General features: G+C 38.1%; 1 protein-coding gene across 1 annotated transcript in view; it reads left to right on the forward strand.

Moving 5' to 3' along the window:
* Positions 1-21448, forward strand: part of TLK2 (tousled-like kinase 2) — a 103524-nt gene that overhangs the window by 74526 nt on the left and 7550 nt on the right. Inside the window, exons 12-18 of the mRNA XM_012732976.1 lie at positions 3615-3681; positions 5024-5121; positions 6831-6912; positions 10281-10372; positions 13611-13700; positions 15154-15323; positions 17267-17405. Of these exons, the coding sequence (XP_012588430.1) occupies positions 3615-3681; positions 5024-5121; positions 6831-6912; positions 10281-10372; positions 13611-13700; positions 15154-15323; positions 17267-17405 (738 nt within the window). The remainder of the gene's footprint in view (positions 1-3614; positions 3682-5023; positions 5122-6830; positions 6913-10280; positions 10373-13610; positions 13701-15153; positions 15324-17266; positions 17406-21448) is intronic.

A 21448-nucleotide genomic window follows, 5' to 3' on the forward strand; every position in this document is an offset into this window, starting at 1 on the left:
CACTGCGCCACCAGGGAGGGCCCTCTTTTTTTTTTTTTTTTTTAAGGTTTATTTATTTATACATACAGAACTGGGGCTACAGGCCAGAGGTGCAAGGTTTGCAAAGTGGTGAGAAGATTCCCTGGAGACAGAGTGGTGAACAGAACAGGCAGATTGACTGAAATACACTGCTGAGGGGAGCAGTGGGCAGGTTAGGAGAGGTCTGCTGTGCCATGTGGGTCAACTCCCTGGCAAGGGATCGAACCCGTGCTGCAGTAGCTGTGATAGTTTCATACTGCTGTGCTTTTAACCCCTGTGCCATCAGGGAGGGTCCAATAATGCCATTCTTGATCTTGTGATCTTTGGCCACTCTCAGAGCAAATGTGATGCCATCATTGCGTGGCTGTAGTTTTTGGAACATTGGAATAGTCTTACAGGGATTGCCTGCCATTTCAAATCAAAGAGTGCTCTTTATTGGGCTGTAGAACACTTAGTTAAGAATCACAAACTTAGGAGTAAAGAGTAGATATTATTTTGTGAAAAAGTATATTTTTCTAATAAGCTAAACCTTGACTTCACCAGTATGTTCCCCTGCTTTAGAGAGCTAAGGAAAACACTGATATTTTAAATTGCCATTTAATCATCTTTTCATCACCAATCAAGTTATTGTTATTACAACAATCCTTACATTAGCTGTTATGCAGAGTCTCCTGAGCACAGATGCCTTCCTCTTCCATCCCCACCCTGTGTTAGAATGATTTGATGCAGTCAGTTCACTGCTTGATCACCAAATAACTGACCACTCAGACCCTTCTGCTAGGGTAGAAGTTGGCAGCCTTTTTCTATAATGGGCAAGAGAGTAAATAATTGGACTGTGCAGGCTAGAGAGTCTCTTGCAACTACTTAATCTACTTTTAGAGTCTGAAACAGCCACTGACAATACATAAATGAATGGGTATGGTTGTCTTCTAATAAAGCTTGCTTTTCAAAAGCATTGTGAGTCAGATGGGTCATTGGATGTAATTTAACAGCTAGGTAGGATCTGAGAACTAGAAACCTATATATTACTTAAACTACTTAAAATATTTGTTATGTAGATCCTGAAGACATTTAAGCCATGACCTGTCTTTCAAGTTAAAAAGCAAAAAGCAAATTTACAGATAATAATGTAGGCAATCTAAAAAAAAAAAAAAAAAAACTGGTGACAATACCATGAAGGTAGTTTCTGAATTGAATGTTTGAATTAAAATATATTTTTTCATAGGTACAGGCATTAGTAATCAGTGTGTCTATAACGAATCAGTTGATTTTTCAAGGGAAAGATAAATTTTTTAAAGATGTTATTGTGGAATTCTTTAATTGAAAGTAAATTTTAGGTTTAGGGATAGCTACAAATAAAAGAAAATGATATAATTTATTGACCAATATGTCTTTTGTCTCTTATGCTTCATATCAGTTGACAAAAACATAGTAACGTAAAACCTACTTCAACTATATAATACTTATATTATACCACTGTTAAAATTCCGTGACATCCTAGAAATTCATTTTTCTTGATTCCCCTGAGAAAGGGCTTAATACCAGTCCTTATCTATGCCTGATGTATTGGGGGGGCCATTTCCTTGACATTTATTTACTGTCTGTCTTAAATGCTTGGCCCTGTTCTGAACACTGGGATACAGAGCTAATGGATGCAGCCACAGCCTCAGGAGCTCATAGTCTATGTAAGGGGAAGTGAAGAGATGAATAAACTGGTAATTATTGCAGTTAATATAGAAATAATGCATGGTAAATAAGGAATATCTTCATTCTTAAAACTCTAAATATTTAAAAGCTAGATTGTATTTATTATTACTATTTTTCCCTTATATCATTGTTAATTTTTGGACAGTATTTGATTTCTCCCCTAGGTATATTCTCCCACCACCATAGGCTCTTGTGTTTTTCCCTCCTCTGTTTTCACCCTACTCTTCTCCCCTCCTCTGTGCCTTAGATGTATGGTCAATTTGCAAGAAAAACTAGATTTTTTTTTTAAAAGATTGATTTATTTATGCACACAAGAGCTGGGATATAGGCCAGAGGTTCGAGGGTGGGAGGACTCACCAGAGACAGAGTGGGGAGCAGAACAGGCAGAGCTACTGAAATACACTGCTGGAGGGAGCAGCACAGGAATCAGGAGAGGTCTGCTCTGCCATGTGGGTCAGTGCCTTGGTCAGCTGGGAATACAGTGCTGGAGATAGCTTGATAGCGCTGTCTTTAACTCCTGTACCACCAGGGAAGCCACCGAAAAACTAGATTCTAAACAAAAGATACTTCCTTTCAAAAAGTCCCAAGTAGGCACCCAGTAATGAAAGATTGTCCAGGCAAATGTGGTGCATGTGAATTGATTGTTGTCTTTTTAAGTGACTCATATTTTGTAGTAGGTCTCACCCTCCATGGCTGCTAGGAAAGTGTTTGATGGTATGTCATAAAACCATTGATTCAGGAATAATGAAGAAGGCCTGGCTTTTCACCTTGCCATAAAGCAATGACGAGTATTCACTCTAGGCTAGTATTGTCAGTATACTGTTGCCATGTTGGAGGCCTGTGTAACATCCAAGAGGTCTTTGGTCCAGTTTCTAGTGAGGGTACCAGTGACACGGCCCATTCCTTTGGCCAGGAGGCAGAAACAGTCCTGTGGAGGTTTAAAGTGAATCACACTAGCCTTCTAGCATTGAATGTATTTGAAGCAGAGAGAATTCTTAGGTATGACTTTTCATGCCCCTGATTTACTGGTGTTATGTGGAGTAGCAGCTGTCAGTACTTATGTGCTGTGGGGTAGGTGTGGCAGCCCTGCTGGGGATGGTGCTTGCTGTTGTTACTTTCTTTGCACCAGGCCTCATGCTCTGTTTTGTAGCTCTTCACTGTTGATAAGATAGCTGTTTCTTCTTTCTCCTGCTGTTTAGAGTATAGTTCAACAGTGACTTCTAAAACTTTGAGGTGTGTGTGTGCACTTCCAGAATGTGAAGAGGGTGAAGATGGAAGAGTAGGGTACCACTTACTACATGTTCATTAAGGAGATGTTAGGATGTGATTGGGGTAGCTAGACCGTTTAAGTAGAATCTTACAATTTATAGATTGTTTTTACATTCTTACTTAATGGTCACAACAATCTTGTTAGCTTTTATTTGATGCATTTGTAGGAAACTGAGACTTAGAGATAAAATTCACTTTCTGAGGGTCTTTAGGCCAGTGGTACAAGTTGTAGTTGGAGACCTAGTGCTTGCATTCCAGACGCTGGATTTTTTTACTTGGTTTACTTTTCTCCATTCTGTTGTTACATCAAGAGTTATCAAATCCATTGGCCTACTATTTTACTCTTAAAAATGTTTAGACACAGACTTTTTGGTTACCTCCCAAATGGACTTTCATCTGCGGAAATGTATGGGACAAGATTAATTTCGTAAATAATACAAAGTATAGCTCATTTATTTTCCTCTTAAATTAGACTTGCAACTTTGACATGCCTTGTTGATGTTACATCTAATAAATTACAGACATTTTCTTTGCCAGTGCACTGCAGACTTAGCTTGTCTTCCAGACATTTTAAATAAGAGATTGAATTAGTACAGTATAGCTTGTTTCTTGTTTTCCAGGTTAACATTAGCAGAATACCATGAACAAGAAGAAATCTTCAAACTCAGATTAGGTCATCTTAAAAAGGTAAGTATATTGGGAAAAAAAAAAAACTGTTCTGGAAAAACACAATATTTAATTTACATTTGGTGTTGAAGCTGTTTGTTCATTTGGGCGAATGTTATTGTTTCTCACACCTGCAAAAATTTTGGGTACTGTCACTTCAAGTCTTACTGTAGTGGTGGATTTTGTGTTTATTTTGAAATCAGCGTAGCCACTGTGTCAGCCACAGAGCTTTTTGCACCAGTGGTGTACCAGTAGATTTTTTTTTTTTTTTACAACAGTTTATTTTTACAACATTTTGTACATTTTTTTCCATCTCAATTGTAATCCCCGCGGGTTTCCCATCACCAAGTCACCCGTGTGCCATCACCATAATCCCGTGCACTCCCCTCCCCACCCCCCGGTTTTTGATCTCATTCCCCACTCTACCCCCACAAAATGTCTCTGGTATATGGTTGTTCATTATTTTTGTTATTTTCTCGCCTGGTCCATTATACTCCTGCTATGAGTGAAACCATCGAGTATTTTTCTTTCTCTTTCTGGCTTATCTCACTAAGCATGATCTTTTCCAGCTCCATCCAAGTTGCTGCAAAAGACATGTGTTTCTTTTTTTTTTTTTTTTGGTTGCTGAGTAATATTCCATTGTGTATATGTACCACATCTTTTTTATCCAGTCATCTACCAGTAGATGTTTTTATGCCCTTCATAAGGGTTTACTTTATGATAAAAATTAAGTATAAGAATAGATGATTCTAAAATTTATACTAAAACTCATGATTTTTAGAATCATGTAGCAGCTTTTAACTCTTTCCTACACTAGCTAAGAAGAGAAGGTCTTACACTGACCATGTTGTGGTACCTGCACCTGCGTTTGTTGCTGATGTTCTGTGAAGCTTCTTAGATGTAGATTGCTGATCTCTTAAATTCAGGGTTCCCTTTGTTTTGAGTGGATGCTATTACTGGTGATGAAAATAAGTTCCTATTGGTGTTTGTTTTCTCAAATCTTGTCAAATCTTTGGAATTTAAGACACTAAGTATAATCTGTACTTAGAGAACATAACCAGATAGAGAATCTGATCTTTGTAAAGCAATGATTGCATGCCTGTATGTATATACATAACATATTTCTTGAAAACTATAGAAGAAGCTTAACAGCTGTTACCTCTGGGGAGTGGGCATGGAGTGCAGTGAATCAGGAGACATGACTATTATTTTTCTATAGGCTTGTTTTTTACAATTAAAATTCTAATTCTTAAGAAAAGATTTTTTTATTACCAAATATATTCCTTTAACTTTTCATAGTATACACTGTTACTTTTGAAATGAGATTGTATGCTTTAAGCTATTTCTTTCCTTTTCACTTTAGGAGGAAGCAGAGATCCAGGCAGAACTGGAAAGGCTAGAAAGGGTTAGAAATCTACATATCAGGGAACTAAAAAGGATACATAATGAAGATAATTCACAGTAAGCAAATTGGGGGTATACATGGTTGCAGATTTCTGAGCACTTTCTGACATGATCGAGAATGATGTTTTTACTTAATGGTAAATGGTTTTAGTGTGTATAGCTCTATTGTAGGATATAATAAAGTTTTATGAACAAAGTTGTAATTTGCTTTAGTTTAAAAAATGTTTGTGTGTGTGTTAGTCTAAGATAGCATTTCACATGAACAGAGGTCACTATAGTCATAGTTGGGATACACTGTTTAGGTTTTCCTAGAGTGCAGCTAGATGGTGCAGGAAGAGTATTGGACTGAAATGTCACCCACTTTCAGAGTGACCTTTCAAGGCCATTTGACTATTGAGGTTTAAACAAGACCCTTTTAAGCTTACCTGTTTGTAGATAAATGTTTACTTTTATTTATAAGTCATTTAAGGGGTTTAAACTGGGAGAATTTGATTGTAGGAAATGGTTACTATCTGTAACTTGTTCTTTCCCACATTTCTGTGACTCTGAAATTTTTATTTTCTAGAACTACGGCCTTGTTTGTTCATTGTGAACCACAGAATTTTCTTTCTGTAGTGTCAGGCAGCAGTAGTTAGGATTCCTAAGAACTCTTTCTATGTCAGTCATAGTACTCTGTACTTTTCTTTCATTTATGTTTCACGATGACCCAATGAGACAGGTTATCATTAATATTCAGATTGAGAAACAGGCTTAGAGAAATTAACATGGTCAGAGACACATAGCCATTGTGACCAAATGGTTCAACTTGGATTTGACTCCAGGACTAACATCCCCCAGGCATGCTGTCGTGTCAAAGTCAAAATAAAGTAGTTCAGGATTAATAATTGAGGTGCTTAAGATCATGAGTTAGGTAGAAATATTTTTAAGGTTGCTTTTGCTGGAATCTCATTTCCGTGTAAGAAGACGATATAAAGTAGGATTCCATATGTGGAAAACAGCTTTATCATGAATACTTTCTGTCTTAAAGAGAGAAAACAAATGCACATAGAACATGTGACTCACTTTTCAATCAAATTTGTTTTCAAAAACACATAAAATATCTTAGAATTTTTATTCTGTGTAGTTTTGGAATGATGGAAGCACATGCCTACGAAATGTTCGGAGGAACCAAATTACACAGTTTAAAGTCCCTGATCTACCTTCTCACTATAGCAGAACAGAAAGGGGGGAGGTCAAGAAAGGTCACAGATCTAATTGTGACTCTGCTGACACTAGCCCTACTGATAGTAACATAACGCCCTACTGATAGTGCTGTTTGCTATGATTTTTGTTGTTGTTAAGATTTTATTTATGTATTAAGAACTGGGATACAGGTTGGGAGGTATAAGAGGATTCACCAGAGACAGAGTGGGAAAAGAACAGCAGGACAGTGACTGAAGTACACTGCTGCGGGGAGCAGTGGGCAGGGCGGGGAGGTCTGCTGCGCCATGTGGGTCACTCCCTGGCCGAGGACCGAACTTGTGGCTGCAGACACCCTCACAGTGTTGTGCTTTAACTCCTTGCCCCACAGAGGGACCTGATTGTTATGATTTTGCTGTCTCTGAACTGTATAACTTTATGGTTATAATTTGCTATTTTGGTATTGAATGCCAAAGCAGTCAGCCCCTACTATACTGCTATGTATAACATATTAGATGGTAATTTTGGAAATATGAAAGGTTATGTAGTCCTTGACCTCAGAATGTGACATGTTTTTGCTTCTACAGATTTAAAGATCATCCAACGCTAAATGACAGATATCTGTTGTTACACCTTTTGGGTAGAGGAGGTTTCAGTGAAGTTTACAAGGTAAGTATGAGGCACCTGGTTTGAAGATTGCAGGTTAGATATTTGTTATTACCAAGTTGGAAAATATTTAGAATAGTGATGACTGTGGATTGATGTCTATTAAAATATGAGTTGAAATATGAAAATTTTAAGAATTTTAATGTTCTTACACTTCTACCAATAAGCTTAAGGGACTAAGCAGGCTACAATAATTTACCCTGTTTTCAAATTTGAAAAATAAATAGGCTTAAAAAAAAAAAGTAGAAGTAGTAATGTTATTCTTGTAGTTGAATTTCATTGAATTTTATTCAGGTTTTGTGCTTTTTGTCTTTTTTTTATCCACACTGCCTAGATATATATTAACTTTTTCTCATAAAGTTCCCCCCCCAAAACTAAATAGATTCATTCAAGTTGTTCATTGAAAACTTGCTTTTTGCTTTAAAACGTTTTCATCAGCTAAGTCAGTGTTCAGTGACCTGGCATTCTACAGGCACTGGGCTTCTACCCGATCAGCAGAGTACGTATACTGTGTTCTGTCAGTGGAATTTTACTAAATGAGAAATTTAGCCAGTTTTACATAGCTACGGAGCCATAACATGTTCACCAGCCGTGGTTTCCTTAAATTTTTCTAGGTGTTTCTGATGCCTGGCTTTTAAATGTAGAATTGACTTTTTAAGTAGTCTTCACAGCATTCCGTCATTCCTAAGCGCAGCTTTTACTTAGATTCAGGTTATGTTTATTTGACTTCATGTTTGGGAAATCCCTGAGTGAAATAATTAGCTTTCTTTTCAGATAAAAACAGTAGAAACTAGTTCTGCCGTTTCAATTTCTTGTTGATTTTTTGTTGTGACAATAAATACATAAAATCTATGATTTTAGCCATTTTCTAGGTGTCCAAGTCAGTGGTATTGAGCACACGTACAGTGGTGTACTGCACTCATCACTCTCCATTTTCAGAACTGTTAACATTATTCTTAATATACCTCTGGCTTCATTTTCTTGATATTTCTTAATAAGATTGGCCCATAGTAGTCTTGTTTGTGTGCAGGTGGCATTGTCTAGCTTTGATGCCATAATTATCCTTGGACAAGTTTTCTTTTCCTGTGTCCTGGAGTGTTTTGTCTTAGACAGATTGTTGATTCCTTGATAGCTTCTTAAAGCTGTCTCATAAAACCTCTTGAGTAGGTATTATCTTAGAGGAAGACATTTGATCAGCATTTCAATTCCTTACACAAATAGTAATCTGTCTGTTATTTCTCTTTCCCTTTTTAAGTCAGTTTTAGTAATTCTAAATATTCTGCAAAATCTATTTCATTTTGATTTAAAATTATTGTCCATCATTTATAGACCATGGGTTAAACATTTTTTTCTCTGTGAATCAGCTCTTTATTTTGTTGATCAAATTTACTGTTTGATTTTTCTGTTTTACTTCTACTTGTTTTTCTGCCTTTTTTCTGTTTTCATTCTTGAATCAGATGTTTTATTTTTTTATTTTTTGCATATGTTTGCTTCAATGATTTTATAGTTTTTTGTCTTATATGCATGTCTTTAATCCTGTTTGAGTTAATTTTGTATAAAGTGAGAGGTGGTGGTATAGTTTTTTTGCATGGCTGTCCAGTTTTTATGACACCATTTGTTGAAGAGATATTCCTTTTTCCAGTGTATACTCATGGATCCTTTGTCCTAGGTTTGCTGTCCATATATATGTAGGTTTGTGTTTGGGCTCTCATTTCTATTCCACTGGTCTGTGTATCTCTTTTTATTGCAGTACCATACTGTTTTGACTACTGTAGCTTTGTAGTAAAGGTTGAAATCTGAGTGTGTAATATTGCACTCTTGTTTTCCCCCTCAGGATTGTTTGGCTATTTGGGGTCTTTTGTGGTTCCATGAGTTTTAGTGATATTGTTTCATTGAAGCCTTATAGAGCTTCATAGGATTTTTAACAATGTTAACTATTACAATCCATGAGTAGAGTGTATCTTTCTATTTTTTTTTTTTTTTTGTGTGTGTGTTTTCTTTTAGCAGTGTCCTACAGTTTTTATTGTACAGGTCCTTTGTTAAGTTTAATCTTCAGAATATACTTTTTATTGCAATTGTGATTTCTTTCTCCTCTTTTTTGCAACTATTTTTTGTAAATTTATTTTGTACCCTGCTACTTTACTGTATTGACTTATTTCAATTAATGGAAACTTCTTTTTTTAGTGGAGTTTCCAGGGTTTTTGTATATATATTATCATATTGTCTGCAAATAGTGCTAGTTTTATTTTTTCTTTCCCAATTTGGATTCCTTTTATGTCATTCTCTTGCGTAAATTAAGAGGTGTTTAATTTGGTTTTTAATGGCTTGAAATGGTTTTCTAGTGTAAAGCTATGACCATGCTTGCAAGTGGGCTTCAGACTGAAAGATATATGCATTTATTTCTATGAAATAAGATAGACCGAGTTACATGGTCTATTTTAAAGGCATACTGGTTTAAATTTAAGATAATTTGCATATATGATCATATAAGATATGTAATCATTTATCAGCAGCCTCTCTTGTATGCAGTACTTTTCTAGAAGTAGCTTACATTTTAAAAGATCTTTGGACTAGTCATCACTGTATATGGGCTGTGTATCCTGTGCCTTTACCTTCATCTGCTCATACATTTGTGGAAAATGGAGATGGGTGTCAGAACTGAAGTAGTAAGTTTTTAATCTGAACTTACAAAAATTGGAAAAACTGTTCATTCTAAAGGAATTCCTCTATAAATTCTTAGGTATGGAGGAAATCTGTTATGTTGAAATGCTACTTAACAAATTTTGACTTATACCTAACTTCTTTTTTATACCCAGATAATAGCACCAGCTAGCTGATCCTGGACTTTGATATGATGGCTTTTGAGGGAAAGCATGTCCCTTTCTTTGGACAGTGTTGTAGAGACCAGAAATTACTCTTTATATACCAAAAGGCAGGACTGGTTTTAGTTTTTGTTATTTTAATAAGTGCAGTAAAACAAGTTACAAAGCTGTTTTCTTAACAGATAACAAAGAGGTATATCCTTATTTCTCAAAGAGGCAGGAAGTCTAGGTTCTTGGCACTTCAGCAGTGGTAGGATTTCATGCTGGAGTGTCAGCTAAAAGGAGAAGGGTCCCAAAGGAAGAGTAGAGGATGTCCAGAAAGAGAATGTCTAATATGACTGTTATGGCAGAGTTTGTCTTTCTGTTTGTGGTGTATGCTTGTTGTTTTTTACTTAGCAGCTCTGATACAAGTATGGGTAGTGTTGTCCAGTGTTGTTTTTATTTAATAGTGTATTTGAGTGTGTTAAACTGTTAAATAGAAGCTTCAGATTAGTTGATTGCAATTCTATTAACACTTAATCACAATGTAATTTGTCCTTTTCTTTGTAGGCATTTGATCTAACAGAACAAAGATATGTAGCTGTGAAAATTCACCAGTTAAATAAAAACTGGAGAGATGAAAAAAAGGAGAATTACCACAAGTAAGTGATAACAGAGTAGCTGATTTTTTAAAAAATTAGTAAAAATAACTTTAGCTTGGGCATGGTGCTAAGACCTTCACATGTATAGTTGTTTTATTTACTCCTTATATCTGTCTTAGAAGAGCAGTTAGTCTCTTACTGATAAGGAAACACGCTTAACAGAATTTGAGTAACAGTTAAAAAATGGTTGAGCTGATATTTAAATTAAGCCTTTTAAAAATCCTCAATCCATGCTCTTAACCTCAAATTAAACTCTAGTAGTATCGATATAGTGTCTGAAATTAGCTATAGTAGACAAGTCTAGCCTCAGAAAAGGGACTCTGTGAGGGGCATCATGTGGGGCCTTTCTGGTGTTTCAGACATTTCATTAGGAAGGGGTGGCGGCAGGCAGGTATCTGGTGTGCCCCAGTAGTTCCTGTTTGACGTGTGCAGCCCCTTAACACTGGGCTTGCCTCTTCTACCACGGCTCTCTCGTCCCACTGGCTGTGTGCAGGTCCCGCTGACAGTGCTTCCCTCTCAGCAGGAGCTGCTAGCGGCGGCCCTCATCTGTGCTTGGGGTGGGGGTAGGGGGTTGATTTCCTTAAAATCAATAGTTAGCACATGTGTGGTGTGAATTTCTTTGAACTACTAATGTCAGGCCCCTATCTTCCCTACCTACTCACCCGCTTCAGAACAATTACTTTGGCGGCCATGTAGACTGGATTTGCTATTAGGATCCCTACTGGGCTGAACATTATTTTTTTGTTGTAGGTATAAATAGTGAAATTAGACGTGCCCTTCTGGAAGGAAGAGACAGCCCTTTTTGATTTAATAATTAGCTTCCTTTCTATAAAACAGGTTTTTTGTTTTGTTTTAAAGATTTATTTATGCTTACAGAACTGGGGTACAGGCCAGAGATGTGGTGGGTGAGAGGATTCACCAGAGACAGCGTGGGGAGCAGAACAGGCAGGTTGATGAAGTACACTGCTGAGGGGAGCAGTGGGTGGGCCAGGAGAGGTCTGCTGCACCATGTGGGTCATTCCATGGCCAGGGATTGAACTTATGCTGCAGTGGCTTTGGAGAACTTCATAATGCAATGCTTTATTTAACCCGTTGCTCCACCAGGGAGGACCTTTTTTTTTAATAGTACTTTGGATACAAAATTTTAAAATTGAAGAAAAAAGTTAAAAATATAGTACTTTGGAGGCAACAAAGAGACTCTGAAGTAGTCTTTTAGTTGACTTTTAAATTTCAAGGGGAAAATAAAACATTTCTAGATCATCAGCCAGTTGTTGGAGCATAAAACCAAACAATTCTGGTTTTATATCTGGTGTTCATCTGAGACCCAGGCCTCTTTTTCTTTCATACGCATTGACAGTAGTACTTAGCTCTAGAGAAGAAAAATTTCCCTGAAGAAATAGGAAAAATAAGACTGGCTGAGCAGAGGTATGAATAGAGTGACACATGTGTGGCACCCCACATATGTGTCTTACATGACAGCCAGCTGCAGTCCAGATGCTTCTGAGGAACAGTTACATTAGCATAAGAACATTCCAGCCAATCAGGGTGCAGGGATGGGTGGCATGCTACAGTAAATGCCAGGAGCACTTTAGAGAAGGAAGCTACATGCGGTTCCGGCCAGTTACAAATGAAAAATGGCCCCCATGTATTGAGATCTGAGTGCCTAAGAGTGTCTGGAAAGCACATGACTCCGTAAGAGTGCCCCAGCTATCCTGGGGCCCTTCTGTGCATTTGCCACTGGAGACCAGTTGACTTTACAGGGGCTTACCTTGGTCAACCATGAGGAAACCTTTTTTGTGGTACATACTTTGTACGTACTTTGCTTAGTCTTCCTATCCAGCTTTCAAGTTGACTTTAAGTAGAACTCGAGTTGAATCTGGTCAAAGCGCAGGTGGGAGTTGAGCTCACCCTTTGCCTTTGCAGCTGTGGGCTACTGCAGCCGGGACCACGTGCCGCCTTCACATCTTTGGCAGCCAGTGTGAGTCCTGGTGGGTCTGGGTTGCATAGCTTTCCCACATTTCTGTACGGACAATACAAGTGAAGGGAATGGGCTCATTTTTCTGAGCCCACAATGAATCCAGCATATACTCCCTGTTGCACTTTCTTACTCTGTTTCCTCACTAGAGTTGGGAATCGTGGTGCCTGAGCACCATCTGTGGTGCAGTCGGGGTCATTTCCCAGTTGACACACTGGGTAGGGGAGGTACTAAGTTCTTGTGACCTCCAGTCATTCTTGGGGGGAAATTGTTCAACACCTCCACCTTTTGTGGGAAGATTTTGCTGGCTACATGATACACCCTCATGCTGGTGAAGTTCAGGCTGTAACTGGGGGTGACTTCTCAGTCCAATCTGGAATCAAGACACTTACTGTGGTAAAGTGTAGAAAAAATTCAAGCAAAATAAAAGGTTGTTTTTTTTTTTCATTTTGAGATCTGTACCTCCTTTTCTTTCCTACCCCCATACCCATCCCACACATACCTGATTATTTTACTTTTGCATTGTTAAAATATTAGTGGGCAGGAGCTTCTCTTGTGGTAACTATGAAATTGATGTATATAAATTATCATTCTAGGAAAACTAGGATTTCCATAATTTCAGATTTCTGTGGGAGAAAGTAAAGCCACTAGTCCTCTTAGTCCTTTTTGTAAGGGATATTTTACTTTTGCATTGTTAAAATATTAGTGGGCAGGAGCTTCTCTTGTGGTAACTATGAAATTGATGTATATAAATTATCATTCTAGGAAAACTAGGATTTCCATAATTTCAGATTTCTGTGGGAAATCTGAAGGACTAGTCCTCTTAGTCCTTTTTGTAAGGGATAGAATTTAAAGCATTGTTAATTATACTATATAACCTGTGATCCTTTTACCCAAGGGGTTTAACATGCTAAAATTGATTCCCTTAGTGTAAACCTGGTGTATAAGCATTTATAAACATGAGAGGGGGGAAGAGCTTTCTAATATTTAATTCTAATATTTGGTGATAAAGATAAAAGGTGAAATTGTTACAGAGTTTGAAGGCAGTTAATAGCCATCATTCAACAAATATTTGAGTACTTTCTGTAGATACTTGTAGGATGACGATGTAGAAACATTAGGGGGCCCGAGAGATGTGATTGGAGTGAGTAGGTATGAACAATGCAGAGATGAGTATCTTTGAAGAATACTTTTGAGAGTATCCTTAAAGAATTCTCAAAGGCCAAAACTACAAAATGTTTTAATTGTCTATTTTGTTTGCAGGCATGCATGTAGGGAATACCGGATTCACAAAGAACTGGATCATCCCAGAATAGTTAAGCTGTATGATTACTTTTCACTGGACACTGACTCGTAAGTCCTGTGCCATTTTAGTTTAGCATAGCAGTTAATGTTTTTACTTCTTTTGTTTTTTTTGCTGCATGTTGACTACTCATGAATAGAGTTTAAATCTGGATCTAGGAAATAGTGTATGAATAAACCAAATATATTTGTGGGCAAATGATCATATGTGAATTCAGATTCAAGCCACCAAAATATCTCTTGACCACTGGATGTGTGCAGCTGGGTGTTGGTTAAAGTTTAATGAACAGCTTGGTAAGGCTAATTTATAGGTATTTACCAATTTCTGTGGTATAAATACTTCCAGCTTCCAAATTCAAGCTACCAACTTAAAAAAGGGAAAACAACTTTATCAAGCTATAATTTAGGCATAGTTCTCTCATCTAAAGTATACAAGTCGGTTTTGTTTTTTTTTTTTTTTGTATTCAAGGCCCATCGCAAGTCAATTTCAGAACATTTTCAACCCTCAAAAAGAAACCTAGTACTGCTTGCTGTATCCCTATTCTCCTCCTTTCAGACCTCTAACTCTTAGCAAACACTAATCTACCTTTTCTGCCTATGGATTTCCTACTCTGAACGAAATCTTTATGACTGGCTTCTTTCACTTCTTGTGATTTTTTTTTTTTTTTCAAAGCTCATCAGTACTTTATTCTTCAGCCTCTATGTGGTCAAGTCTCTGAATTAAAACCTCTTTGTTTTATATATACTAAGTGATTTTTATTTCTTAAATGTTAAGATCACATTGTCACAACTCAGATGAGCTCTTTTGTCAGGATACTCAGGCAGTGTAGGAAGTCTTCAGTTTTTAATCGCCTTGGAAGACACCCATGACCCTCAGTGCCACAAATGATATACCACTTTAAATTTGGGTTTCTGTGATGTATTGGTATCCATCCATTCCATGTAATAAACACACCTGTTAGAACCACAGATACCATACTAGGAAGACTCTTATTATACCTATATTTATCAGCAGAGAGAAAGTATAGCACTTTTTTTGTGTCAAACCTCCAGGGGCAAAGAAGGCTGGAGCTCAAGACCCTGGCAAACCCGAGATTCTTCTTCACTGTCAGCCCTGAGAGCTGTATGAAATGTTTGCAGTGAGAATTGTGCACTTGATCACAATATGCTTGTTTAGAAATAGAACGTGATGTGGTTCTGTAAGGAGATGCTTTCAGAAAGTTACCTAGCTTAAGTACATTACAGTTCTTGTTAGTGTCCTCATGGTCTACATTCAGGAAGAGGGGTGCCACAGATGAACTTTGGCACAACAGACTCCACTGTGGAGGCTCTCTGCTAAGAGTGGGCCACACAGGCAGCCAATACTGAATAAAGAGTAGAACAGTATTTCAAGGAACAAAGACAAAAGGAGTGAGAAGATGATTACCTCAGGTTTTCATTGGGTTAGGTAGACATAATCATCTGCTCTTGTTCCTTGATCAAATGTTGGTATATTTGTCTTTAGGTTTTGTACAGTATTAGAATACTGCGAGGGAAATGATCTGGACTTCTACCTGAAACAGCACAAATTAATGTCGGAGAAAGAGGCCCGATCCATTATCATGCAGATTGTGAATGCTTTAAAGTACTTAAATGAAATAAAACCTCCCATCATACACTATGACCTCAAACCAGGTATGTCTAACTTTTAGAAAACTATATTGGTGCCTTTTCTTTGGCTTTTAAGTCCTTTAAAACTTTATAAAGTTGGGGAAGTTGGCAGAAGCCAAGAAGGCACAGTTAACACCTGATTTTGACTTGCCTGGGTAGGTGTGGAAATGAGAGTCCTGGCCATGCAGTGCTGGGTTTGGGGGGTGGGTTGTCTGTCATGATGTCAGTCTGATTAAGAAAGAACTGGTCTGGCATGCTCCATTTGCTCTTTCCCATTATTCACACTGGGTAAGCAGGGCCTTTGCCCTTGCCAGGTCTGACAAGTGCTCAGAAATTAATGACTTATTTTGCACACATGCCTGTCATTGAAGCCTGAGCAGTTTTCTGGTTTTGTTGCTAGCCTTCACAATGTCAGCAGGAGTAGAGGCCAGTTAGCTTTCTTACCTCTCTCTCTCTGGTATTCCCCGCTGCTTTTTAGAAGTCTGCAGTTGTTCTGGTTGGCATTTCTAACTGGCTTAGCTTAGTGGTTAGAAGGCTGATTTCCATTTACCTTCCGATACAGTTAACTTGCTTTTACTCTCCTGGTAGCTCCATATGGAACTCACCATTTGCTGTTCATTATTGTCCTAATTCAATTTAAATGACCACACCCCAAAAAATCATTACAATGATGTGATTTTGTAAAAGATGGCAGTTGTGTTATTGGGGCTTGCGTGGTGACTCCAGCAAGTGTCCTGCCATTGGGGCTGTAGGTGGCACTGTGGCACTATCTTTGATCTGGTGCCCCCCCCCCAACCCGATTACTGTTCTAAACAGGGTGGTTAGATCCTTCTGAAAGTTCACATGAGACTTTTCCACCATTTTTGACCAACTGCACAAGTGATATTTTGCTTTGGTGGGTTATTTTTTTCCTGCTGCTCATAGTAGTGGTTTTGGCACACGGAGCATGTGATTCTTGGAAAACATAAGTTTGCAGCCAGACAACACTGAGGACTCTCCAGCATTTGGAGTCTGGTTAGTTTTGTTCCAGGAATTTATGTTACTTTAGTTTATAAACCTGTTTTTTTGGTACAACTTAATAATCATTTATATTACGACTTTTAAGAATTTTAAAATGTATAATTTGTTATAAATAGGACGGTTTAGACTTAGTTGTATGGGTAGTGTGCTTTTCAGTGCCGAAGTGGCTACTGTTAAATGCTACACAGTCACTTTGGTTTTCTTATTGGTCAGCTAAGGTGCATCACTGACTTGATGGAGAGGAGTAAAGGAGGAGGAGGTATCACCTTTGGTGTTTTGTGCCTCTGAAAGTGTAGATAGCTATATCTTTTTTTTACATAAGAAAACTAAAAATTAATTGGCCATAGACTTTCTAATTCATGGATTTCCCCTCTAACTTTCAGTACACATGTTCTTCTTCTGGCATTTAATACTCTAGAAGATACAAATTTAATTTTGTTCCTTTCAGATGACTACTTTTGTATTCAAAATCCTTTCCTCATCTTGCTCCTATTAAAATTATTACCAGCTTTTTCTTTAATTAAGACTTTATATTTTAAGACATTTTAAGGTCCATTCCAGCAAAATGAATGGGAAGACAGGTTTCTCATGCACCTTGTGTTCTACCAGCCTCTTCCATTATTAACATCCCCACCACAGCCATACATTTATTACAGTTGGTCAGCCTACATCTCTGGTTACATTACTGTCCACTCGTGGTGGTGTGCATTCTGTGAATTTGGGCTGTGTTTGAGGACATGTGTCCAGCGTGGTAATAGCACACAGCCTATGCTCGCTCTCCTGTGTCCTCTGTGCTGCTCCTGTTTATCTCTCCCCTTCCAGGGATTTAGATGGTTGCTGTTTTCATAAGAGTTTGATTTTAGTTTCCCCCTTCTTGTCTGTTACTACCTTGAACTTTTTTCTTGATTAGTGAATACTTTTTTTCATGAAGATTTTTATCTTTTTAGGTAATATTCTTTTAGTAAATGGTACAGCATGTGGAGAGATAAAAATCACAGATTTTGGTCTTTCCAAGATCATGGATGATGATAGCTACAATTCAGTGGATGGCATGGAGCTAACATCACAAGGTGCTGGTACTTACTGGTAGGTATCTGGGAGCCCTGCCAGGCTGGCTGGTGGAGAGGTGGCAGTGCCATGCTGGGGCATGGTGCTTAATGATGAATACAGGTGTCCTGTCTGCTTAGCTACAAATGCTGGGAACCAAAACTACTTTCCTCCCTGAGTAGCTACTGTCCTCACAGCAGCTTGACTATGTGTTTATGTTACTTTGTCTTTCTTTTACTTATTCTTTCTTGAAAACCACTGCGAGAGATTGTATGGAGCAGGTATTTGAGCTTTGTGTTTCCTCCATAGACTGGCACTACTGAGCAGTAGAGAATGAGTTGTTCATGTGGATATGAAGAATGGCTTTGTGAAAAGTCAGATGGACATGAGGCATTATGCTAAGTGAAATAAGTCAGACAGAGAAAGACAGTACTGTACAATCTTACTTTTTTGGTGAAATAAAAAAACCAACTGTGCCCCGACACACACCAAACTTACAGATATAGTGAACAGATTGGTCGTTGCCAGAGACAGGGGCTGCTGTTAGGGAAGGGGTCAAAGGTAAAAATTTCCAGTTTCAAAATATGTAAGTACTGGAACATAGTACAGAGTGGGGAGAGCAGATTGCGTATCCACGTATGTAGCCACATGTTCGTGGGATACATAGGGTTATTGCGATGTTGTGTGTCAACTAAATCTCAATTTAAGACTTTCTTATCAAATAACTAATAAATAGAGCAGTGCTAGCATAGGAAAAGATAGACTCATGGAACAAGAGAAACCCCAGAAACACCTAGAACTCTGTACATGTTTCATACAGAAAGTGGCATTGTAAATCATGAGAAAGAGGAGACTGCTCTTATTCCATTTACAACTGCTTTATCTGTAAGAAACCAGATGTTTCTAGATATTACTCAGTCAAAACAAGTACAGTAAACTAGTCTGAGGCTGGTATGAGACTATAGTTATCGTTCCGAACAAAGGTTTAAAGTGTTTTCTAATTCTATAAGCGTCTGTAAGTACAACATATATTTATACTGTTGTAATTGTAATCCTGGTTGAATTTCTTTTACATACATATGTTTCTTATTAGATTTTAGTTGAATAAAATGCCATCTGCCAATTTGAACCTCTCACCTAGCAGACAGGCAAACCCAGTCCAGAAAGGGACTTGCACAAGAAGAGGTCGTCAAATATGTTGGAGTAAAAAATTTTAAAACTTTTCAGGACATTATTACTCCTTAAAGCCCTTCTCTTTCCTTATCTTGATAGTAACCCCAAGATCTGGGGTTGGGGCAGGAAGAACAACAGCCCTAACTTCTTTTCAGTACAAATGGCAGGTCTCTCTCTGTGGGTTAATGGAATGAGGGATTTTGTTTCCAGAGCTGCCTGAGGATGATGGTCCCTCAAGAACTGAGCACTTGTGACATCAGGACGTAAAATAACCACAGCATTCCCTTGAACTCTAAACAGGAAAAAGTGAGCACAGTTTGTCAAGAAATTTATCCATCTTTGTCAGCCACGTGCTAAAAGGTGTTGAGTCACACATTTCCTTCCAGCTGTGGTCACCCATAGACCCCCAGCCGCTTCTTCCTCAGCTAGGTCTCAACCTGCCCAGCCTATGACCTATCCTATCCTACTTCTCTGCCTGTTACTGCTGTCATAAAAATACTTTAGTTCAGGCATTTTATTTAATTTTGTGATTGTAAAGATGTGTTCCAGAACTTTCCTTTTACTTCTGAGGTGGTAATGCAAAGCGTCTTATTGGATTGTTGGTTCTGGACAGTCTCTGGTAGCACTGAGGGGAGGGTTGCATGCGCTGTTTCATCCCAGGGTCACTCGGCCAGATCACTTAACTTTGGTTCTGAAGGACTGTGGGCCTCAGCAGTAGAGTCACTGCCTGGGAATGAGAGTGTTGGCTCAAAGCAGACAGAGAAGAGACCATGGTCAGGCACAGCCCAGCCCTGTTTTCATCAGTTAGATCCTGATGAGAAAGAATCATATGTTGCTGAGAATTCTATGTATACAAAATTTCTGTTTTCCCTTCTTTACTGTTTGTGAAGGTGGTACCTATAGTGAAATCAGTCTCTAAATTAAAACTATGAGATTTTAGGTTTAAAATAGAAGCTACATTTACAGTGTTTATTCACTATGGTGGTTATTGTGGGTTGGTGTTCTTGTCACTGAATGATACAAAAATATCTTAAGTAAGTCTATATGCATCTACTATATAAACTCATTAGAGCTTAGATTTGAACTTTTTGCTTATTACTGTTTTAAAAAGGTAAAGCTTTTTCCCATTTAAGTTAGTTATCTCATTGCTACCTATTGCTATTTTTGCTAAGCTGTAGAGGGCCAGTAGTTGGAATTTAAATAAAATTTATACAATGTTTAGTGTTTGCTACAAAGTAATCTGCTCAGTAGTGGGGAGAGGAGGGATGGATGAAAACAAGATTGGTCATGTGTTGATGATTACTGAGGTAGGATGATAGTTGATTGAGGGCTCATTTTACTGTTCTTTTTACTTGAGGTTATTTAAAGAGTTTTTGCAGTAAAAAGTAAGGCAGAGAAATAACTACCAAGAAAATTAAGTTCCATGGGTTTCTATGAAGATTTAAACAGTTTCTATATTGGTAGATACATTGTCATAATCACCATCTTTAATATCTTCTTCCCATGTCCCAAGAGGTGCAAATAGCATGGGAGGACATAAATGTTAATCTGCTGTTTGCAGTATTTGATTAGAATTCTTCTACTTTGAGTACTTCTTTTAAATAAGTGATCATTGACTTGAGCTTTGAGAGTCATTTTTCTGTGTGAGAATTTTGTTGTGATAGAATATATATATATATTTTTAGTTTTATTTTTATAATTATATACTTTGCATCAGTGTTCTTTTTTGTACAGTGTTTGCTTTCTCTCCTCGAGTATAGGCCCCATAGAATTCCCACAACCAGCTCACTCCTGCTCATTGCCCCTTACCCTGTGCTCTTCCTGCCCTTTTTGGGGCCTCTCTCTTCTTCTCCATGCAGAATGTCTCTGATTTATAGTTGCCTGTTTATTTTTGTTTTGTTTGTGTTATTATTTTCCCCCTGATCCATTACTTGGTTCCCCTCTATTTCTCCTATAAGTGAAACCATTGATACTTTTCTTTTTACTTCTGACTTATTTCACGGAGCATAATCCCTTTCAGCTCCATATTGCTGTGAATGGCAGGAGTTTATATCTTTCGGAATTTTTTTTTTTTTTAAGATTTACTTATTTATGCATACAGAGGTGCGGGGGTTGGGGGTGAGAGGCTTTACCTGAGACAGAGTGAGGTGCAGAACAGGCAGATCGATGAAGTACACTGCTGAGGGGAGCAGCGGGGCCGGTCAGGAGAGGTCTGCTGCACCATGTGGGTCACCTCTGGGGCGGGGATGGAACTCATGCTGAAGTGGCTTTAGCTTCTCAGTGCTGCACTAATCAACCTGCTGTGCCACCAGGGAGAGCCGGAATATGTATTTTTTACTGTAGTATTATAGAGTGTATGGTCTTCTGCTCGTCCTCCTGAAAGCCTTGATAGGTAACTAGAATGCTTGTTATTTTCAATATTATCTGGGTGAAGAACTTTTTATTTCTTCACTTTACAGTCAGGAATACTGAGACCTGGGTATACTGGATGTCAGGCTTATCCTATCCACGAGGCATTGCCTTTGTGTTCTGAATATTTGCCTAAATCATTACTCTTCATTTGGACAAGTTCAGCAACTTCAGTTCTTTCCCACAACAAACAACTTCTGTTTTTTTCCCCCGTTACCTCCATAAAGAAGTTTTAATATATTGAAGTGATCATTTTAGAATCCAGGTGTGCTAGTTACTTATTTAGCATCATTTTTATGTAAAGAACAGTGAAAACTAGGGTCCAGCCAGGTCTTAGTGAAATTTCAAAGAACTGGCCTTTTAAAAAATACTTTATATTTTGGCCCTCCCTGGTGGCACAGCGGGTTAAAGCACTGCACTGAGAAACTAAAGCCACCTCCGCATGAGTTCGATTCCCGCCTGCCCCGGAGGCGACCACATGGCGAGGCAGACCTCTCCTG

The sequence above is a fragment of the Condylura cristata genome, unplaced genomic scaffold (assembly GCF_000260355.1).
Source record: "Condylura cristata isolate star-nosed mole 26May11 unplaced genomic scaffold, ConCri1.0 scaffold00038, whole genome shotgun sequence".
Classification (NCBI taxonomy): Eukaryota; Metazoa; Chordata; class Mammalia; order Eulipotyphla; family Talpidae; genus Condylura; species Condylura cristata.